Source organism: Herpailurus yagouaroundi, unplaced genomic scaffold, assembly GCF_014898765.1.
Source record: "Herpailurus yagouaroundi ecotype Mexico unplaced genomic scaffold, PumYag 182, whole genome shotgun sequence".
NCBI lineage: Eukaryota > Metazoa > Chordata > Mammalia > Carnivora > Felidae > Herpailurus > Herpailurus yagouaroundi.
In genome coordinates this window covers 17,687,393-17,705,240 of record NW_024412413.1, presented here as the reverse complement: position 1 = coordinate 17,705,240, position 17,848 = coordinate 17,687,393, and the positions used below count along the sequence as shown (strand labels likewise).

Genomic DNA, 17,848 nt, shown 5'->3' with positions numbered 1-17,848 from the left:
TCTAGATTCCGCATATAAGAGAGCTGCTATAGTTTGTGTTTTTCTCTGTCTGACTCATCTCACTTAGCATAATGTTCTTGAGGCAATGCATATCGTTGTGTGTAAGTGGCAAGGTTTCATTCTTTTTTATGGCTGGCTAGTGTGTGTGTGTGTGTGTGTGTGTGTGTGTGTGTGTATGTAACACACACCACATTTTCTTTATCCATTGATGGACATTTAGGTTGTTTCCATATAAGCTATTATGCTGCAGGGAATATGGGGGTGCAGATATCTTTTCAAATTAGTGTTTTGGGGGGGGATATATACCCAGTAGTGGCATTCCTGAATCACATTCGTAGTTTTGTTTTTAATTTTTGAGGAACCTCCGTGTTGTTTTCCACTGTCTGTGTTGTTTTCCATAGTGGCTGCAGCTAACTTGTATTCCCCCCGACAGTGCACAAGGGCTCCCTTTTCTCAGCATCCTCACCAACACTTACTCTTTACTTTTTGAGACTAGCCATTCTGACTGGTGTCAGGTGGTATCTCATTGTGGTTTTGGTTTGCATTTCCCTGATGATGAGTGATGTGGAATATCTTTTCGTGGCCATTTGGATGTCTTTGGGAAAATGTCTGTTCAGATCTACCTGTTACTTAATTGGGTTATTGGATTTTTTGCTGCTGAGTTGTACATTTTTTTTTTTTATACCCCTCAGTATGAAACCAGATTTTGAAAAACCAAAATGTTCTGACCCTTGACTATGGAAATACTTTTTTTTTTTTTTTAACGTTTATTTATTTTTGAGACAGAGACAGAGCATGAACGAGGGAAGGTCAGAGAGAGGGAGACACAGAATCCGAAACAGGCTCCAGGCTCTGAGCTGTCAGCACAGAGCCCGATGCGGGGCTTGAACTCACAGACCACGAGATCATGACCTGAGCCAAAGTGGGCTGCTTAACCGACTGAGCCTCCCAGACGCCCCTGGAAATACTTTTTAAAGCTTCTTGATTGAGGGAAAGTGAAATTTGATTTGTAGGGAATTTTTAGGGACTCTTTCTCCGTGTTAAATGGTGGGTCTAGCTTGGGCAGTAATTGGATATGCTACTGGACCCATTGGTTTTTTTCACGTCCAGCCTCATGCTGTAGGGAGGTGGCACACAAAATGCCCCCGGAATGTTTGTTACTAGTCCACATGAGGTATGGATGGAAATGAAAAAGGAAGGGTTAGAAACTTTAAGACCTATTTGACAGTATCCGATCTTGGCTTTTAATTCTACATGCCTTTTAAATTTCATTTTCTAATAACATTTTTATTGAATTTCACAAATGTTAGTCCACCGGATGGATTGGAAGTAATTTAAAAACTGGTCTGAGCACTGTTTTCAAGTGTTCAGAACCAGCCACAGCTCCCCTGGCCGGCTGTGCGTTGTTTGCGGAGCGAATCGCTCGAGTGGTCTTCATACCGTTTTGATAAAATAACCTGGGCAACTGAGCGATCTTTGGTTCTGAGGAGTAATTACTTAGAAAAGCCGACAGATTCGTCAGTTGAGGAATTGCTATAAAAGGAGGAGAGAGTACTCTTGTTATGAGGACTGTGGTGTCAGTACAGGTGGCGGAGGTGGGGGGGTTGTAACGCTTGGAGCATCAGTAACGCATTAGTGCTATTCAGTGTGAAGGTAGGGTGGTGATAATTTATTCCGGACTTCTGAGCAGCAGTAATTGAATAGGAAACTGATTGCACATCATTTAGAGTAGTAATTTCAGCTAACCAAGTTTATCCGTAGGGGAAAAGTAATAGCTCGAGAGGAGAGAACATTAGAAAAGACCCCTGTGAAATGTTTTTAAGTGAATCTTAGTGCCGAACATCGGAAGTTTTAATTAGCAACATAATTGTGGCCTAGAGTGGAGGGTCTTGTGAGGCTGGGAGGTAGTGGCAGACCGGAATTGAGGTACAGCAGCCCTTGACCTTTGTAAGTGCTCTTTGTGTTGGGTTAGAAAAGCATGAAGAGGCAGCCTCCATGCTCATTTTTAAAGTATGTGTTTTATGAAAAATTTTTTTTCCTTTTATTTTATTTTTTTCTTCAACATATGAAATTTATTGTCAAATTGGTTTCCATACAACACCCAGTGCTCATCCCAAAAGGTGCCCTCCTCAATACCCATCACCCTCCCACCCCCCCATCAACCCTCAGTTTGTTCTCAGTTTTTAACAGTCTCTTATGCTTTGGCTCTCTCCCACTCTAACCTCCTTTTTTTTTTTTCCTTCCCCTCCCCCATGGGTTTCTGTTAAGTTTCTCAGGATCCACATAAGAGTGAAACCATATGGTATCTGTCTTTCTCTGTATGGCTTATTTCACTTAGCATCACACTCTCCAGTTCCATCCACGTTGCTACAAAGGGCCATATTTCATTCTTTCTCATTGCCACGTAGTACTCCATTGTGTATATAAACCACAATTTCTTTATCCATTCATCAGTTGATGGACATTTGGGCTCTTTCCATAATTTGGCTATTGTTGAGAGTGCTGCTATAAACATTGGGGTACAAGTGCCCCTATGCATCAGTACTCCTGTATCCCTTGGGTAAATTCCTAGCAGTGCTATTGCTGGGTCATAGGGTAGGTCTGTTTTTAATTTTTTGAGGAACTTCCACACGAAAATTCTTAAAACAGCTATGTACAAATAACCTCTTATAAGAAATTGACCTCATTAGTTTTCTCATCTAGACCAATCAACAGTGGCACATGCTAATTTACCATAAGCATGTTATTGGTACAAGAAAAATAACTAGGAGCTCTTTTTAAAAAAATCTTGCATTTTTGATGGGTTTAGTTTTTTTTTAAGTTTATTTTACTTATTTATTTAGAGAGAGCGTGTGAGCAGGGGAGGGGCAGGAGAGAGAGGGAGAGGGAAAATCCCAAGCAGGCCCTGTGCTGTCAATGTGGAGCTCGAACCCATGAACCCCATGAGATCATGACCTGAACTGAAACCAAGACTTGGATTCTTAATGGACTTGAGCCACCCAGGTGCTCCCGATGGGCTTAGTTTTCTATCCAAATCTACCAGTTCTATTTCTAAAATAATTCCTGAGAAGTAAAACTTAAGCTTGTAAAGTTTCAAAGACTTTTACATATCTTTGCTAACAGATGAGTGTCTTATTATTTTTTTTTAAATGTGAATCATTCATATTTTCTCCTGGCTTCATTTTTGTAATGTTTTAAAATACTGTCCATCGGGTCTGCATTTTTTAAGGTGCTGATGATAAGGTGCTGATGCAGGAAGTAAAAAGGCGTTGTCACTGCTTTAAGATTGAAATGGACCAAGGACTTTTCTCAGTAATGTTCCTTCTGTCCATAAAAGTATTTTCTCCTTTTATTCAGAGGTAGTTTTGGTGCTGATTGTTATTGCTTTGACTTGCATAAGTGAAAGTGGCCTTGATTTCTTGTACTTTTTCCTCTTTGTATTAAAAACCAGGAAAGCGGTTATTTCTCAGGAATCAAAGGGGTGGCTGACCAAAAGGTTTGTCCAGGTGTGCCAACAAGGATACGGGCACTCTGTGAGTCCTGCATCCCCTGGGGACTCACCTAAGCCATGGCCCTCCAGTCTTACTAGACGCTTAGTGTGGCTGCAAAAGCTTGGCCTGTATGTAGGGGAGGCTAGAAACATACCAGTGTTTCCCTCTAGCTTGCTTGGTGTGGCCAAAAAGGTTTGGATCGCAATCTTAATTATACTCAGTAGCCAAATATGTTTCTAAGTTTGATTAACTGAACACAAAGCCTTTTTATGTTTTCGTGACTGGGCAATACGGATGGACAGTTTGGGTGACGATTTGGGTCTGTTCCTCACCGGTGCTCTGTGGGCATCGTGGATCAGCTGCGACCCTACTCCTATGCCGCTTTGCTCCAGGCCCCACTGATGAAAGCAGCCCCTTCCCGGGGCGTTCCTGGCTAAGTGGCAGAGGGGAAGGACATGTAAAAATGTGTGCCTTGGTGCTCAGGATTTTCAGAAATGACACATCCCACTTCCATACATGTGTCCCCAGTCAAAGCAAGCCCTGGGCCCCTAACATCTAATAGGGCAAGAGTATATAATGTGTGGTCTACACAAAAGGTCTTCACAGGGAGGTGAAGGCACTCTATGTTTTGGAAACTAGCAAAAGTCTCAGAGGAGTTCAGTCAGAATGATAAAGACAGGAACTAAGTGTCAGTGTTAACACAAAGATGAGATTTGACGGAGGAGTGGGATCAGACCTCATAATTGATTACTTAGCAGCAGCAATGGAGACAGAAGAATTAAGCATTAATTCCGGATGTATGGCCTGGTAATGGCATTCACCAAGGAGCCGGATTAAGGGTTCAGTCTTGGACACGGTGAGGTTGACGTGCCATCCGGGAAGAGGTGTTCGTTAGGTCTTACTGGCGTGTAGTTGAGGAGGGACACCGTGGCTGGGGAGATAGTGGATTCATCTGCCTGAAAGGGAGAGGCGGGCTGAAAGAGATGTGTGATGCGAGGGTGTCCGGGGGGAGCGCTGGGGGTGGATGCCCTGGGCAGCGCCTTCCGGCCTCAGTGGCAGCATTTGTGCGGCACACTGAGTAAGTAGAGCAGGTGGCTGGGCTGCACGGCCCGCCTTCCGGGGGCTCAGCCCATCAGCCCGGGCAGATGAGCATCCCGGCAGGCCTGGTGCCATGGTGGGGGGCGGCCACGAGACAGGGATGTGGGCACGGTCATTCTCACGGGACAAGAAGAGGAAAGAGGGAGTTGTCAAAAAGGAGGTGAGGTCGACGACGAGGGCTACAGAAGGCTGTGCGCGGGGAAAACCGCAAGGTGCCCTCTGGGTTTGGCGGCCGGTGAGTCCCTGATGAACCACAGGAGAGGTGCTTCGTTGGCCTGGCGGGGATGGAAGCCAGATTTCAGTGAGATGAGGGATAAAAATAGACGATGAGTACTGACAGCTTAAGATTGTGTCTGTAAAGAGGATCAGAGACGGTGGTGGTAGAGGTGATCCTAAGGTTGAGGGAGGATTGTTTTAGGATAAATGCAGTGTGAGCCCTTTTAAATGCTAAGGAGCAAGAACCAATGGAAAAGGCAAGGTGAAGAATCAAAAGGTGATGTGTGAAATGAGAAGGTGAGGGGATGGGATCCAAAGCCCAGCCTGGCAGAAGGAGGAGTTACGGAGGAGGAAGGAGGGGCTCGCCCTGGGTGGCGAGCAGCAGGCAGGTGATGGTGGGAAAATGTGTTATCCCTTTGTTACGTTTCCCTGAGCTGGAGGAACTTCCTTTAACATTTTTTGGTAGTAGAGGTCTGCTGGTGACAAAGTCTCTTAGCTTTTCTTTGTCTGAAATGTCTTTATTTTGCTTTCTTCATGGAAGGAAGTTCCAGGTTGACAGGTTTTTTTGTTTATTTAGCACTTTGAATCTGTGCTTTGTTGTCTTCCTCGAAAGAGTACTGAGTTTTGTTTTTGTTTTTGTTTTTGTGGTAGACCGTTAATGTCCTTGTGCATCATTTGATCCTTTGGAAACTTGTTTTTACGCTTTGTTAGGGTGGTTTAGAGTAGATTTTATTCTGGCGCTAGTAATGCTTAGCCCTATTTTTATTTTATTTTATTTTAATTTTTTTTAACGTTTATTTTCTTGAGACAGAGAGAGAGAGAGACAGAGCATGAGTGGGGGAGGGGCAGAGAGCAAGGGAGACACAGAATCACAGAGCCCGACGCGGGGCTCAAACTCACGGACCGTGAGATCATGACCTGAGCCGAAGTCGGATGCCCAACCGACTGAGCCACCCAGGCGCCCCAACGCTGTTTTTAGATGTGGCTTTCTAGGGCTCTGATTGCTCAGAGAAGCCTCTTGACTCTGGTTAGTGAGAACTGGAGCATCTCCCAGTCCTGAGTGGGTTCTGGTGGTGGTCAGCTTCCAGCTCTCTGTCTGGTGTTGTGTCTTCTCTAGCTTCATGGAGCCCTGCCCTCTAGGTGTGCACAGCTTGGTATTCAGCCAGAGATGAGGGGACAGCTCTTCCTCGGGGTGGCTGCCTCTTGGGAATTTGACCCCCCGAATCCCAGCCGCCTCTCCCTCCCCAGCCTCCACTCTGTCTCTTCGAGTCCCGGAGATGTCTGTGTTCTCTCTGGGCTCCTTCCTCCTACTGCACCAGGGTCTTGCAGATGCTTCCAGATGGAAAGCCAGGCCTATTGAAGGCTCACCTTGTTTGTTTCTCTTTGTTAGGGAATTACAGTCACTGCCTGTTGTCTGGTGTTTTGTCCAGAGAGCTGGTGTGGTACCAATTACTCCATTAGATCAGGAATGAAAATCTGTTTCTAAATGTATAGAAGTATTAGGTTTCTAAAAATCTTGACTGTAGGCTTCCTATTTGGTAAAACTACAAAGGTAAGCAACTGATGGTAGCTTACCATCGGTAGACTTCCAGACTTTGGATTGGGCCAAGAATTCGCAGTGCATTGCCTGCATTGGCACTCCACAAGAAATTCTGTGTGGTGCTTGGGCATACCCGCATTAGAACGGATCAGGCCATTTGGGACTCCTGCTAAAAATAAGATTCCTGGGCCCTACCCTAAATCTGCCATATTAAGATCAGTATAATTTCTGTGTGTTTTAATCAATGTGAATAGACTTTCTTCACCAAAGTATGAGAATCATTGTTTTTGTATAGACCCTCTTGCACAGTAGCCAATAAAACAGCTGCCTGACGATGTTAAGGCTCTAAGTCCACAAGCACTGAGTGTTTGTAAGGATATGACACGAGGTGGTCTCATCAGTCACTGCAGATGAAAGTATCAGTTAGTCAGGCACCCTGGGGATCCAGTCGCCTAGAAGTGACGCATACCCTCCAACCCATCAATTGTGTGTCTAGCTCTGGGTGCAGGGAGACGACTGGGACATCACGGAGCCTGTCGCAAACAGCGTATCAGCAGTAGCAGGGATAGCCAGCTCTAGGAGCCTGGGTGTGTAATGTGTAATATATTCACTGTTTGATAGTTGAGTTCTGTAGTCTACAGTATGTATCGTATACTAGAGGAACTGAATGCTATTCAGTGACAAATGGAAGAATTAGAGCCATTTGTATCCATATGGGTGAATTACGGAAATACAGTATTTCCAAGGAATACTGGGGCCCAGGACGCAGACGACAGAACAGTGCATCTGTCATCTTGCTATTTAGATGCAAGGTTGTGAAAAACCTACAAAAGGAATGCAGGGAATATGTAGGAATGGTGAGCACTGACTGGGGGAGGGGAGGAAGGAGGTGATGGGGGGCGGGACACACGTGGGGCTCTAACCACATTTGTAATCCCTGAGCTGAGTATATGAACACAGGGATTTTGTAATAGTACACTTTATACCTTTCTGCACATCCAAAATATTTCACCCTGCAGTTCTTTTAGAGAATTGACGACCAGCCGGGGCGTCTCATTTAATTGTTTTAATCACCCTCATGGTAATAAAGTTCTTCATTAGTTATAATCTAAATTTTTTTCTTTCACCTTGGTTTTAAAATGTCTTTCCCCTTTTATCCTCGGGAGAAGCTATGACATTCCTGGTCATGTCACTCTCCTGTTTTTATTCATTTGAAGTGGTCCCCCACGTCACTCTTGATAGGAATGGTGCTGTCTGTTCTAACTCCCTGTTAACTCATCTGTTCAGGTGTCTGAAAATCTCATGCTTTGTCCTCCCCGCAGGTATTCACAACCTTGTCGGTGACCAAGCGCTCTGGGGGAAGCATCCTCCAGGCTGGCTGCTGAGGTTAAGCCCCAGTGCGGATGCTGTTGCCGACACTCCAGGCCACTGCTGTGTTAACTTGCCCAAGTCCAAGGTGCAGATTTTAGGAAGGGTTTTGTGCTTTGGCACCCGCGTGTCCCGCGCTGGTGGCACCCAAGGCCCCCTTGGATCTCTCGGGTAGAAGGTGGTGGATGGAAGGCAGACAGCGTCGCACTGGGGTCACCGTGACGGACTGGAGCTGACACTCGGCAGCGCATCGGAGGGCGCGTCCATGAAGTCACCGGCCCCAAGCCCCCGCGGTGGGCGGTGATGGAACAAGTGCCGAGCAGTTTTAGCGCGACCTCTCCATTCTGGATTTGCTTACTCTCATTGTTCAGCTTTCTCATGTTGATCACTTTTTTCTTTTTTTTTTCCTCCAAGGTGTACGTGATTACTAGAGATGAGAAACGTTAGCAGTCGATTTTTGTCCAAAAGCAAGTCTTGTCTAGAGTGTGCAAGTAAGGTGCCTCACGCATGAGAGGCACTCGGAGGCTGCATAGGCTTGTCCCGTGAGAGAGAACGGTCCCGGGAGCCAAGTGTCCTGTTTTATGTGACTCACCTGTTGAGCAGGGTCTCCCCTAATGAGTTCCGTGTCCACCAATGAGTACATTTATGATTGAATCTGGCCAAATTTGCCCCATGTGCCACATCACCAGTTGTGAGGTGATGGCCCCTTGGCCAGCCCGTCTCAAGTGACGTTCCCCGGCGTGGAACTTGTAGCATGGTTCCTGCCAGTACTCATCATGGAGGCAGAGGTACACCTTAGATGGGGAAAAACAATAAATGTTTTCCTTTACTTGGTTTATTGTGTGTTGGTCAAAGTGAGCTCTTTTGCAATAAGAAACATTTAATTTGTGTAAAACTGGTTTTTTTTGTTGTTGTAACTTTAGCTTTAAGTTAAACACACAAATATCACGGCCTTACTTTTCGCACGTGCTATATGTATCTGTCCCTTCCTAAGAACCACATTCATAGGAAAATAGGTCTTCCCACACTTAGGATTTAACTCTTCTGTGGTGATCGTTTTTTTAAGGAAGCTATTAATATCATAAGTTATTATTTTTGAACACAGGTGGATGTGAAGGATTTTCATTGAAAAACCGAATGGTTTTGCCTTTTTCTGTTGAATGGATGACCGTTGCTGGCAGAATGGTGGCAGTTTTTGCGCTCCGTTAGCTTTCCAACTCGTCTTGTTACAAAGAGGGATTGACTCTGCAGCTGTAGATTTCGGCGTGAATGTGCTGACTGTTCCAGGATTACGTGGAGGCCACCTTGTCTTTCTCTGAGTTGGCTTTTAAACGTGTGCTGTGGCCACCGGGCCTCCCGTCCGCAGGCCCTCCGGCCCCTCTGTCAGCTCTCCCCTCTGCGTGTATTCCAGCGGCAACCCCGAATGCTCGGTTCAAAGTACATTTCTTGGTCACCTCAGGGACCTTCTGCGCCTGCCTGGCTCTTAGGCAGCAGAGCGCCTGCGCCTGCCCCCCAGGGCACTGCCTCCCGCCCTTACCCCTGCAGTGCTGTGAAGAAGGTGGGAAGGGACAAAGAGGGGAGTTGAGGCAGTTGCCTGTGTTCGGTTTTATTTATTTTTTTAACCGTTTTTTTGTTGTTTTTTTTTTTTCTCCAAGCCTGCCAGTCTCTGAAGTTAGAACAATAGGCAGTATGATTTTCGTGCCTAATCATGTTGTGATTCTCTCTTCTTAGTGGGATGGAACGTTCTGTCCCCCCAAGAAGGATTACACTTTATATATAGATTTGTCTTGTTTAGATTCTATAATTTCCCACTGTACTGAGATTCCTATTAAATTCCATGTATTTTTGTTATGTATCTTCTGGGAAAAACAGACAATGTGAAACATTAAAAGGTATTAATATCCACCCTGTGTGCCTTCTTATTGAATGGTGGTGTCGGGATTCTTTGCCGGATAGAGTTCAGGTTCTGCATCGATGATGACGAGAACTAGCTGCCGAGATTTACGTGGTAGTGCTGTTGGCTCTTCCGATTCCATCCTCCAGCTTACTTGAGGTCGTGATCTTTAGAGCGGCACCAGCCCCCCACCCCGCCGCCCCCAACCACACTCAGGTGCACTCTGTCTCGGTCCCAGCACTTCGTACGTCCACAGCTACGTACCCCTGTTACCTCCCCACACGGCCGCGTGCGGGTCTGTAATCCTTCCTCTCCGGACCGAGCAGTCCTTAGGTACGGATCCACTGGTTATGACCATTCCGGTTTCTGGCCGCGTCTGGCACACGGTAGGTGTTCAGGGCTCAGTTGATTCACTCACGTGCACCTGATTTTCTTATGCATCAGTTGTTAAGCAGAAACGTCTATTTTGTGTTAACCCGGACCGAAACCTTTCCAGAACGTCTGTTCCATCCCGGGCGATGGCCGAGGGCTGACAGCATCAGCCCGGTGCGTGTTTGCCGCAGCACGTGCCAGGCCCTGTGTCCTGACCCACTCTGGCTGTCCTCATCCTTCGTCCTCCAACAGCTCTGCCAGGAAGTACTCCCGGACCCACCATTTACAGCTGGAGAAACAGCCCCCGGTAGGAATCCTCGCTCAGGATTACACTGCTGCTTAGTGACGCAGCAAGTGTTCGGACCCAGAGCTAGGTCTGTGACGTCACAGGCCCAGCCTCTTCGCCGCCTTTCCATACTTCCCTCCATCTGTGACTCCTGCGAGCTCTCGGGGCTGCGGAGTCCGTTCCCGGGGCCCCTCTCTTCTCGCACGCCGTTGCACAGTGTTGTCGGCACAGTTAATACATACTCTGAGGTGTGTTAGCGCTTCTCCTGACTGGTCTCTACGCTGCCAGTTTATTTCCACTCTTTGTAGAGCCAGGATTTCATTGCTCAGACTTCCCTTGCCCCAAGCCCTCAGGGTCTATCGGGGGCCTCTAAATAGGCACATAGTCCCCTGGCGGACACAGGGCCTGTCACCTGCACCTGTGACCTCTGCTTTCCCTTGCCCCTTCTGGTCACACCTGCTCTGTGCTCCACATGCACTCGACTCCTGACCTCCCTGCTCTGGACCGCCTCCATCGAGGATTCCCTACATGCACTCTGCGGTACTCTGTGTTCTCTCAAGAGCACTTTGAATTACTCTGTGTGGAGACTGGCGTGTGTGTCTTGTCTGTCTCTGGCTCTAGATAATCAGGGTTCTTCCCCTCTGTCGGCCCCCCACCCCGCCCCCCAGCTTCTAGCCCAAGGCCTGCAAGAGGCTTGGCTGATGGAGCCTCTTACGCCTGGCTCAGGACCTATCGGACAAGGCCACTTTAGGGAGCCTGTTAATCTCTCCTCTTCCCTCAGGAACCTTTGATTCTCATGTTAATGAGAGCTGAAGAGGCGGAACGTGAAACCGTCCACCTCAGCAGGGAGGAGAAAATTAAACTGCTTTGAGAAACCATCACATTCCACCTACACCGCACATTTTGAGTCTGACGGCATCGGATGTTGGCAAAGGTGTGGAGCGAATCGAGCGCTTACTTACTGCTGGCAGGAGTGTAAATGAACCGGTACAGCCACTTTGGAAGACAGTTTGACGTTAGTACGAGGTGAAGGCTGCACAGCCTGGTGCCCGGCTCTTCCACGCTTAGATACACAGCCAGCGCAGTAGGCGCGTACCGGGATCCGTGGCGCCGTGAGGAACAGCAAACAGCAAAACCTGGAAGCAGCCCCAGTAGCCATCAGATGAGGATGGACACACGAATCCACGCAAGAAGACTGGAGCAGCCGTGGTGAGATCTAGAACACGAGGGATCGGTCTAAAGCAGTGCTGAGTGAGAAAGTCACAGAGGAATACGTACAGTGATTCCATTGCGTAAACAAACAGAACTAGGCAGTGTGTGTGTGTGTGTGTGTGTGTGTGAGAGAGAGAGAGAGAGAGAGAGAGAGAGAGAGAGAGAGAGAGAAAATTGGCATAGAACTGTAAGGGAAAGCAAGAGAATGACAGTTGAAAATGAAGGATCCAGAGTGTAAGCTGCTCGTTACCAACTTAGAGTGGAGGATGGGGTCACTAAGCGGCCGCTAGGAACCAAGGGTCCCTTTCCTAACCCTGCCGAGCACTTCTGCGTCTGTTGTGTCATTATTTATGGTTTTTAGGGATGTTCCTCTGTGTCTACGCAGCACTTCTTTCAAGCGGCTTTAAAAGGGGAGGGGGGCAGCTCGCAAGGTTAGCCGACTGGGAGGGAGCCGGCACCGTCTCCGAGGAGGTTTCGCACGCAGAGCTAGGAGACCAGGGTCTGAGGAGAGAGAACCCAGACATACGTCCTCTTGTGTTTCTCAGATGCCGTGTTGTTTTTTTTTTTTTTTTTTTTTTTTTTTTTTACAAATTGAGGGTCTGTGGCGACCCTTCATAGTATTGGTGCCGTTTTCCCAACAGCATCTGCTCACTTTGTGTCCCATTTTGGTAATTCGGCAATATTTCCAACTTTCTCATTCTTCTGTTTGTGACAGTGATCTGTCATCTGATGTTACGACTGTAATTAGGGGCCACCACGAACTGCTCCCGACCAACTGGCCATTCCCCTGTCTCTCTCCCGCCTCTTCTGTGAGACACGGAAGTATTGAAATGAGGCCAATTAATAACCCCACAGCGACCTCTGCATGTTCAAGTGGAAGGGAGAGTCTGTCTGTCACTTTAAATCAAAAACTGGACATGAGTCAGCCTGGTGAGGAAGGCATGGCAAAAACCACGACGGGCCCAAAACAGAGCCTCTTGATCCAGTTAGCCGAGCTGTGAACACGACGAGTTCGTGGAGGCAAGAAAAGTGCCACTCCGGGGAACACGTGAGTGACGAAAAAGCAAAACAGCCTTCCTGCTGAAACGGGGGAAAGTGTGAGCGGTCTGGATGGAAGAACAGAGCGGTCACAACATCCCCCTTAGGCCGAAACCTGACCCAGCGCAGGGCCCCGAGTCTCTCCCGTCCCGTGAAGGCTCAGAGCGGTGAGAAAGCTGCAGAAGAAAGGTTGGCTCATGAGGTCTGTCGGAAGAAGCCGTCCCTATCACATAGAAACAAGGAAAGTGGTTTCTTGAGCTGGAATCTACTCCTGGTGAAGATGCTGTGAAAGTGTTCAGGTGTCAAAGGACTTAGAATTTCACATACACTTAGTTAGTAATACAGTGGCCGAGTCTGAGAGAATGGGCTCCCCCAATTTTGGAAGAAGTTCTGCTGTGGGTAAAATGCTGTCAGAGAAGCATCGCAGGCTACAGAGAAGTCGTTTGTGAAGGCAAGAGTCGGTCAACGCAACAGACTTCACTGCTGTCTTATTTTAAGAAACTGCCACAGTCACCCCAGCCCCCCACAGCCGGCGCCCGGAGCAGTCAGCAGCCGTCAACATCGAGGCGAGACCCCCACCAGCAAAAAGATGACGACTCACAGCTCAGATGATGGCCGTTCTATTTTATATTCTTTTAATTTTTAAAAATGTTTTTATTTATTCTTTAAAAATATTTTTATTTTTGAGAGAGAGAGCACGCAAGCAGGGGAGGGGCAGAGAGAGAGAGGGAGACACAGAATGCGAAGCAGGCTCCAGGCCCTGAGCTATCAGCACAGAGCCCGACGCGGGGCTCGAACTCACAAACCATGAGATCATGACCTGAGCCGAGGTTGGACATCCAACTGACTGAGCCACCCAGGAGCCTCAATGGCTATTTTATTTTATTAATAAAGTGTTTTTAAAGTTAGTTATATACTTTTTTCCCCTGACATAATGCTACTGCACACAAGAAGCTATAGTTTAGCATGAGCATAACTTAATGTACCAAGAAACCAAAATACGTATTGACTCCCTTTATTCTGACACTGTATCACTGGGACTGGACCGGCAGTGTCTCTGAGGTGTGCCCAAACGGCAGAAGGCCTTTCCTGACCTTCACTCACCACGATTGCATCCTTGATCTGAGATCCAGGAGCCGGCTGAACATAAACTTGAGTTTTGGGGTCACTTGTGGCACAGCAGTAGACGATGGGAGCCGAAGAGCGAGGTCAGAGAACAGGCAGGCCAGGTCTCTTCCCTAAACCCACTTTAAATCAGAGCACTCAACTCTGAACATTTCATAAGATTTTATGTAGAAAAAGAAAAGAGCTTTTGTTTTGTTTTTTTTTCTTCAAGTTTGTGAATTTGAAATTCCACTGCAAGAAAGCAGGATTTTACTGCAGGATGTTTCCTGCTAATGCCCTATAGCTCTGACACCATCCACTGCCCTCTGGGCACTCCTGGGGGGGTCTCACAAGGAGCAGAGCAGAGCAGGGATGGGGCGCTTCTGGATCTGGCCGTCTGCGAGTGCCCGCCCCCCACCCCATGACCAGCCTTATGACAGTCGTTTGTCCGTCAGGTACTATTTCATAGTGTAGAGATTGGAAAGGGAGGTCAGCTCCTCTGAGTCCAGTTACAGGTGCAGAAACAGAGCCAGACGTGAAGCTGCCTCCTCAACATCAATGTCAGGGGTGAACAGGTATAAACGGAGCCGCGACCAGAAGCCATCCTGGCTTGCAGCTGTGTGCCTTTGCACAGCACAATACCGCTTGGTTCCTGCCACCATCTCCTTTCTAGATTGTCCCACATGCTTAAAAACACCAGCCACGCAAGCACACTCTCGACTGCCATGAAAATGAAGGGCAGGAAAGCACGTGCTGACTCTGAAAAAGCCGATAGATAAGCAGGTCCTTGGCCCTGCGGTCGGCACACAGTAGGTGTGCGGGAGTGCATGGCGACTGGCCGGCGGTGAGGCGTGGGGAGCCCGTGGGGTTGGCTGCCCCGCAAGGATGATGGGGATTCCCTCTTGTATGTCAGGGAAATGCGGTGGGGCCTGCCCAATAACTGCAAAAGCAAACACCCTGGGTGAGTGTTTGCTAAATGAATGAAGAGACAGGAGACCAGATTATGGATCGCTCCTTCCATCCGAGGCACAGTGGTTACGAGGTGAATAAACACTATGATGGTTAGTTTATGTGTCATCTTGACTGGATCAGGGGATACCCAGATATCTGGCTAAACACTGCCTCTGGGCGTGTGTGCGTGAGGGTGTTTCTGAAGGAAATTAGCATCGAATCAGTGGGCCAAGTAAAGACGTTTGCTCTCCCCAGTGTGGGTGGGCACCATCCAATCCATTGAGGGCCTGAATAGAAGAAAGAATTTGGCTTGTCCTACCTGATTGCTTGAGCTGGGATATTTATCTACCCTTGGTGCTCCTGGATCTCAGACCCTTGGACTCAGACTGAGTCTGAGCTGGGAGCCACTAGCTTTCCCGGATCTCTCCAGCTTGCAGACGGCAGATCGCGAGACCTCTCAGCCTCTACAATTGCATGAATCAATTTCTTATAATAAATCTTTTCCTATACATATATCCTATTGGCCTAGTTTCTCTAGAGAACTCTAAAACTCTGAAGGTGTGTGTGGTCAGGGAGGGCGGGTGAATGCACATAAAGTTACTACTTCATTTCTTTTTAAAAAAATGCTATGAATGGGGCGCCTGGGTGGCTTAGTCAGTTAAGCATCCGACTCTTGGTTTCAGCGCAGGTCATGATCTCAGTTCTGTGGGTTCGAGCCCCGCATCAGGCATTGCCCTGGCAGCGTGGAGCCAGCTTGGGACTCTCTCTCCTCTCTTTCTCTGTCTCTCCCTAGCTCGTGCTGTCTCACTCCCTCTCAAAATAAATAAACTTTAAAAAATTCTTTAAAACAAAATGCTATGCAGCGCGCCTGAGTGGCTCAGTTGTTAAGCATCTGACTTTGGCTAAAGTCAGGATCTCATGGTTCGCGAGTTTGAGTACCATAGTGGGGGAGCTTGAGCCCTGCTTCTCTCTCTCCCTTTCTCTCCTTCTCTCTGCCCCTCGCTCGCACACGCTCTCTCTTTTAAAAAAATGCTATGCAGGCAGGAGAATTCAGCAGTGAACAAAAACATCAATAATTCTTCACACCATAGTGGCGGGAAACAGGCAAAAATAACAAGTCAAACGTATGGAATGTGAGCTGGTGTTAAATGCCATGGAGAAAAATCTAAGCAGGGAAAGAGATAGGGGTGTGGATCCCAGGGAAACAGAAAACAGAAGTTGGGAAGGCAGAGAGGGGAGTTGTAAGTAGCCTGTGGAAGATTCCAAGCGCTGGCCAGTGCTTTGGGACGCATTCTGGGGCCGGAGCCGGGATGGGGGTGAGGTGAGTGAGGCCTGCTCACTGAAGGCCTCCTAAGAGCGGGATCAGCCCTTGCACAGCTCTGGGAATTGAGTTCTGCCCTCTGGGCTCCACATGCTTCTCACCCTGGTCCCGAGCACCTGATGGGCAGTCGGCTTTGGGCCGGTTGACATCCTGCCCCAGCCCTGACCAAGGCAGCACGGTTAGAATCTCAGCTGTGCCAACCGCTGGGCCAAGTTATCTGCGCTCAGCCTCGCTCAGTTCCCTCCTCGGTAAAATGGGGCTGTTAACTTGTACCTTCCGAGGACGTCTGCGAGCGTTTAAGAAGTTGAAAAACATAAAGCACTTAGAATATAACCTTACTGTGTGGAGAGCAGGCATATGGCAACATTGACTGTTGTTATTACATGATTCGGTGGGAGTGAAGAGTGGAAAAGAGGTCGGAGAGACGGATGCGTAGGCAGCTCCAAGTCAGAGCAAGAGACGGAGGGAGCCTGGAAAGGGCAGTTGCCGCGGAGAAGGTGGGGTGGTAGGTATGGAGAGAAGAGCAGTAAACCCGATTGTGACACGGCCGTGTGTCATTCCACAGTTACGTATAAATTCCCTACTGTGTGTTTGGAATTGTGCTCAGAACTGGCTTGATGGGAAAGCCAGGGTAAGTTCAGTCTCCCCAGACAGACTCCGGGGAACACAGGAGACGGGCACACGGCGGCCTCAGCTCAGGCCCCAGCTTCCAGCGGGCACTTCGACGAAACAAGCCTAAAGCAGCTCATCCGTTGGCCTGGAAGGACTCCCAGGTGACTTAGGGGCTGTAGGTCTAGCGATGGGATTTGGGCTGTGTCCCCAGCAGCGCTCAGGGCTTTAGACCTTTTAAAAAATGCTTCAAAACATGAAGGAAAAAAGTTAACACAGGAAAACTGCAATGGCGAAATCTTTTATTTATTTGTATTTTTTAAAAATAAACTTTAGTGTTGGGGTGCCTGGGTGTCTCAATCGGTTGGGCGGCTGACTACAGCTCAGGTCATGATCTCTCAGTCTGTAAGTTCGAGCCCCGCATCGGGCTCTGTGCCAACAGTTCAGAGCCTGGAGCCTGCTTCCGAATCTGTGTCTCCCTCTCTCTCTGCCCCTTTCCTGCTTGCTCTCTGTCTCTGTCTCTCTCTCAAAAATGATAAAAACATTAAAAAAAAATTTTAGTGTTTATTTTTGAGAGAGAGCGAGAGAGAGAGAGAGAGTGTGAGCAGGGGAGGGGCAGAGAGAGGGAGGGAGACACAGAATCTGAAGCAGGCTCCAGGTTCTGAGCTGTCAGCACAGAGCCCAACACGGGGCTTGAACTCACGAGCCATGAGATCATGACCTGAGCTGAAGTAGGACGCTTAACCGACTGAGCCACCCAGGTGCCCCTCAATGGAGAAATCTTTAAATGTCTACCTAACATGATCTCAACTAATCAAATGCAATTGAATCTGGCTCCCATATACTTGTAAACGTTATAGTTCATATGTCTGGGATGATGTGGGGGGCAACGTGCTAATACGAGTGTGTAGGAGAACAAAGACCTCAAAACGGCCCCAGAGGAGATGCTCAAAAGAGACATTATTGATGGAAACTTCAGGCAAGGAGAACAAAAGCAGTGCACATGCAAGGCACTTTATGTGCAGCGGTTCGATGAACCCTTGTAAGAACCCTCGGAACTGTTGTACCCATTTTTCGGGGCGGGGGGGGGGGGGGAAAAGGGGGCCCGGGGTAAACCACCCCACCATAAGTCCAAACTCACGGGGATGTGAAGTAGCACAAAGAGAAGGTGTGCCCCCTGGTGTTCATCTGTGTGAACAGCAGGCTGCCGCTTCCGCCTCCCACTTCTAATCCATTACTTTTTTTGGAACACAAACTATTCAGCTGCGTGAATAAGCCCGCTGAGCTAAAAAAGTTACAGGACTTGCACATCAAGAGGGCAGGACATACAGCTGGGCAGACAATGCTG

General features: G+C 48.1%; 1 protein-coding gene across 4 annotated transcripts in view; it reads left to right on the top strand.

Moving 5' to 3' along the window:
• The window catches only part of TXNRD1 (thioredoxin reductase 1), a 101,535-nt gene that overhangs the window by 61,621 nt on the left and 22,066 nt on the right, over positions 1 to 17,848 (top strand). For 3 of the 4 annotated variants that reach the window (XM_040491032.1, XM_040491033.1, XM_040491031.1), the window contains one exon: positions 7,668 to 9,618. The exons of the other annotated variant lie outside the window; for it this stretch is intronic. In XM_040491032.1, the coding sequence (XP_040346966.1) occupies positions 7,668 to 7,730 (63 nt within the window). In that variant the 3' untranslated portion in view covers positions 7,731 to 9,618. Of the gene's footprint in view, positions 1 to 7,667; positions 9,619 to 17,848 lie in introns of those variants that run through there. 4 annotated transcript variants of the gene reach the window in all.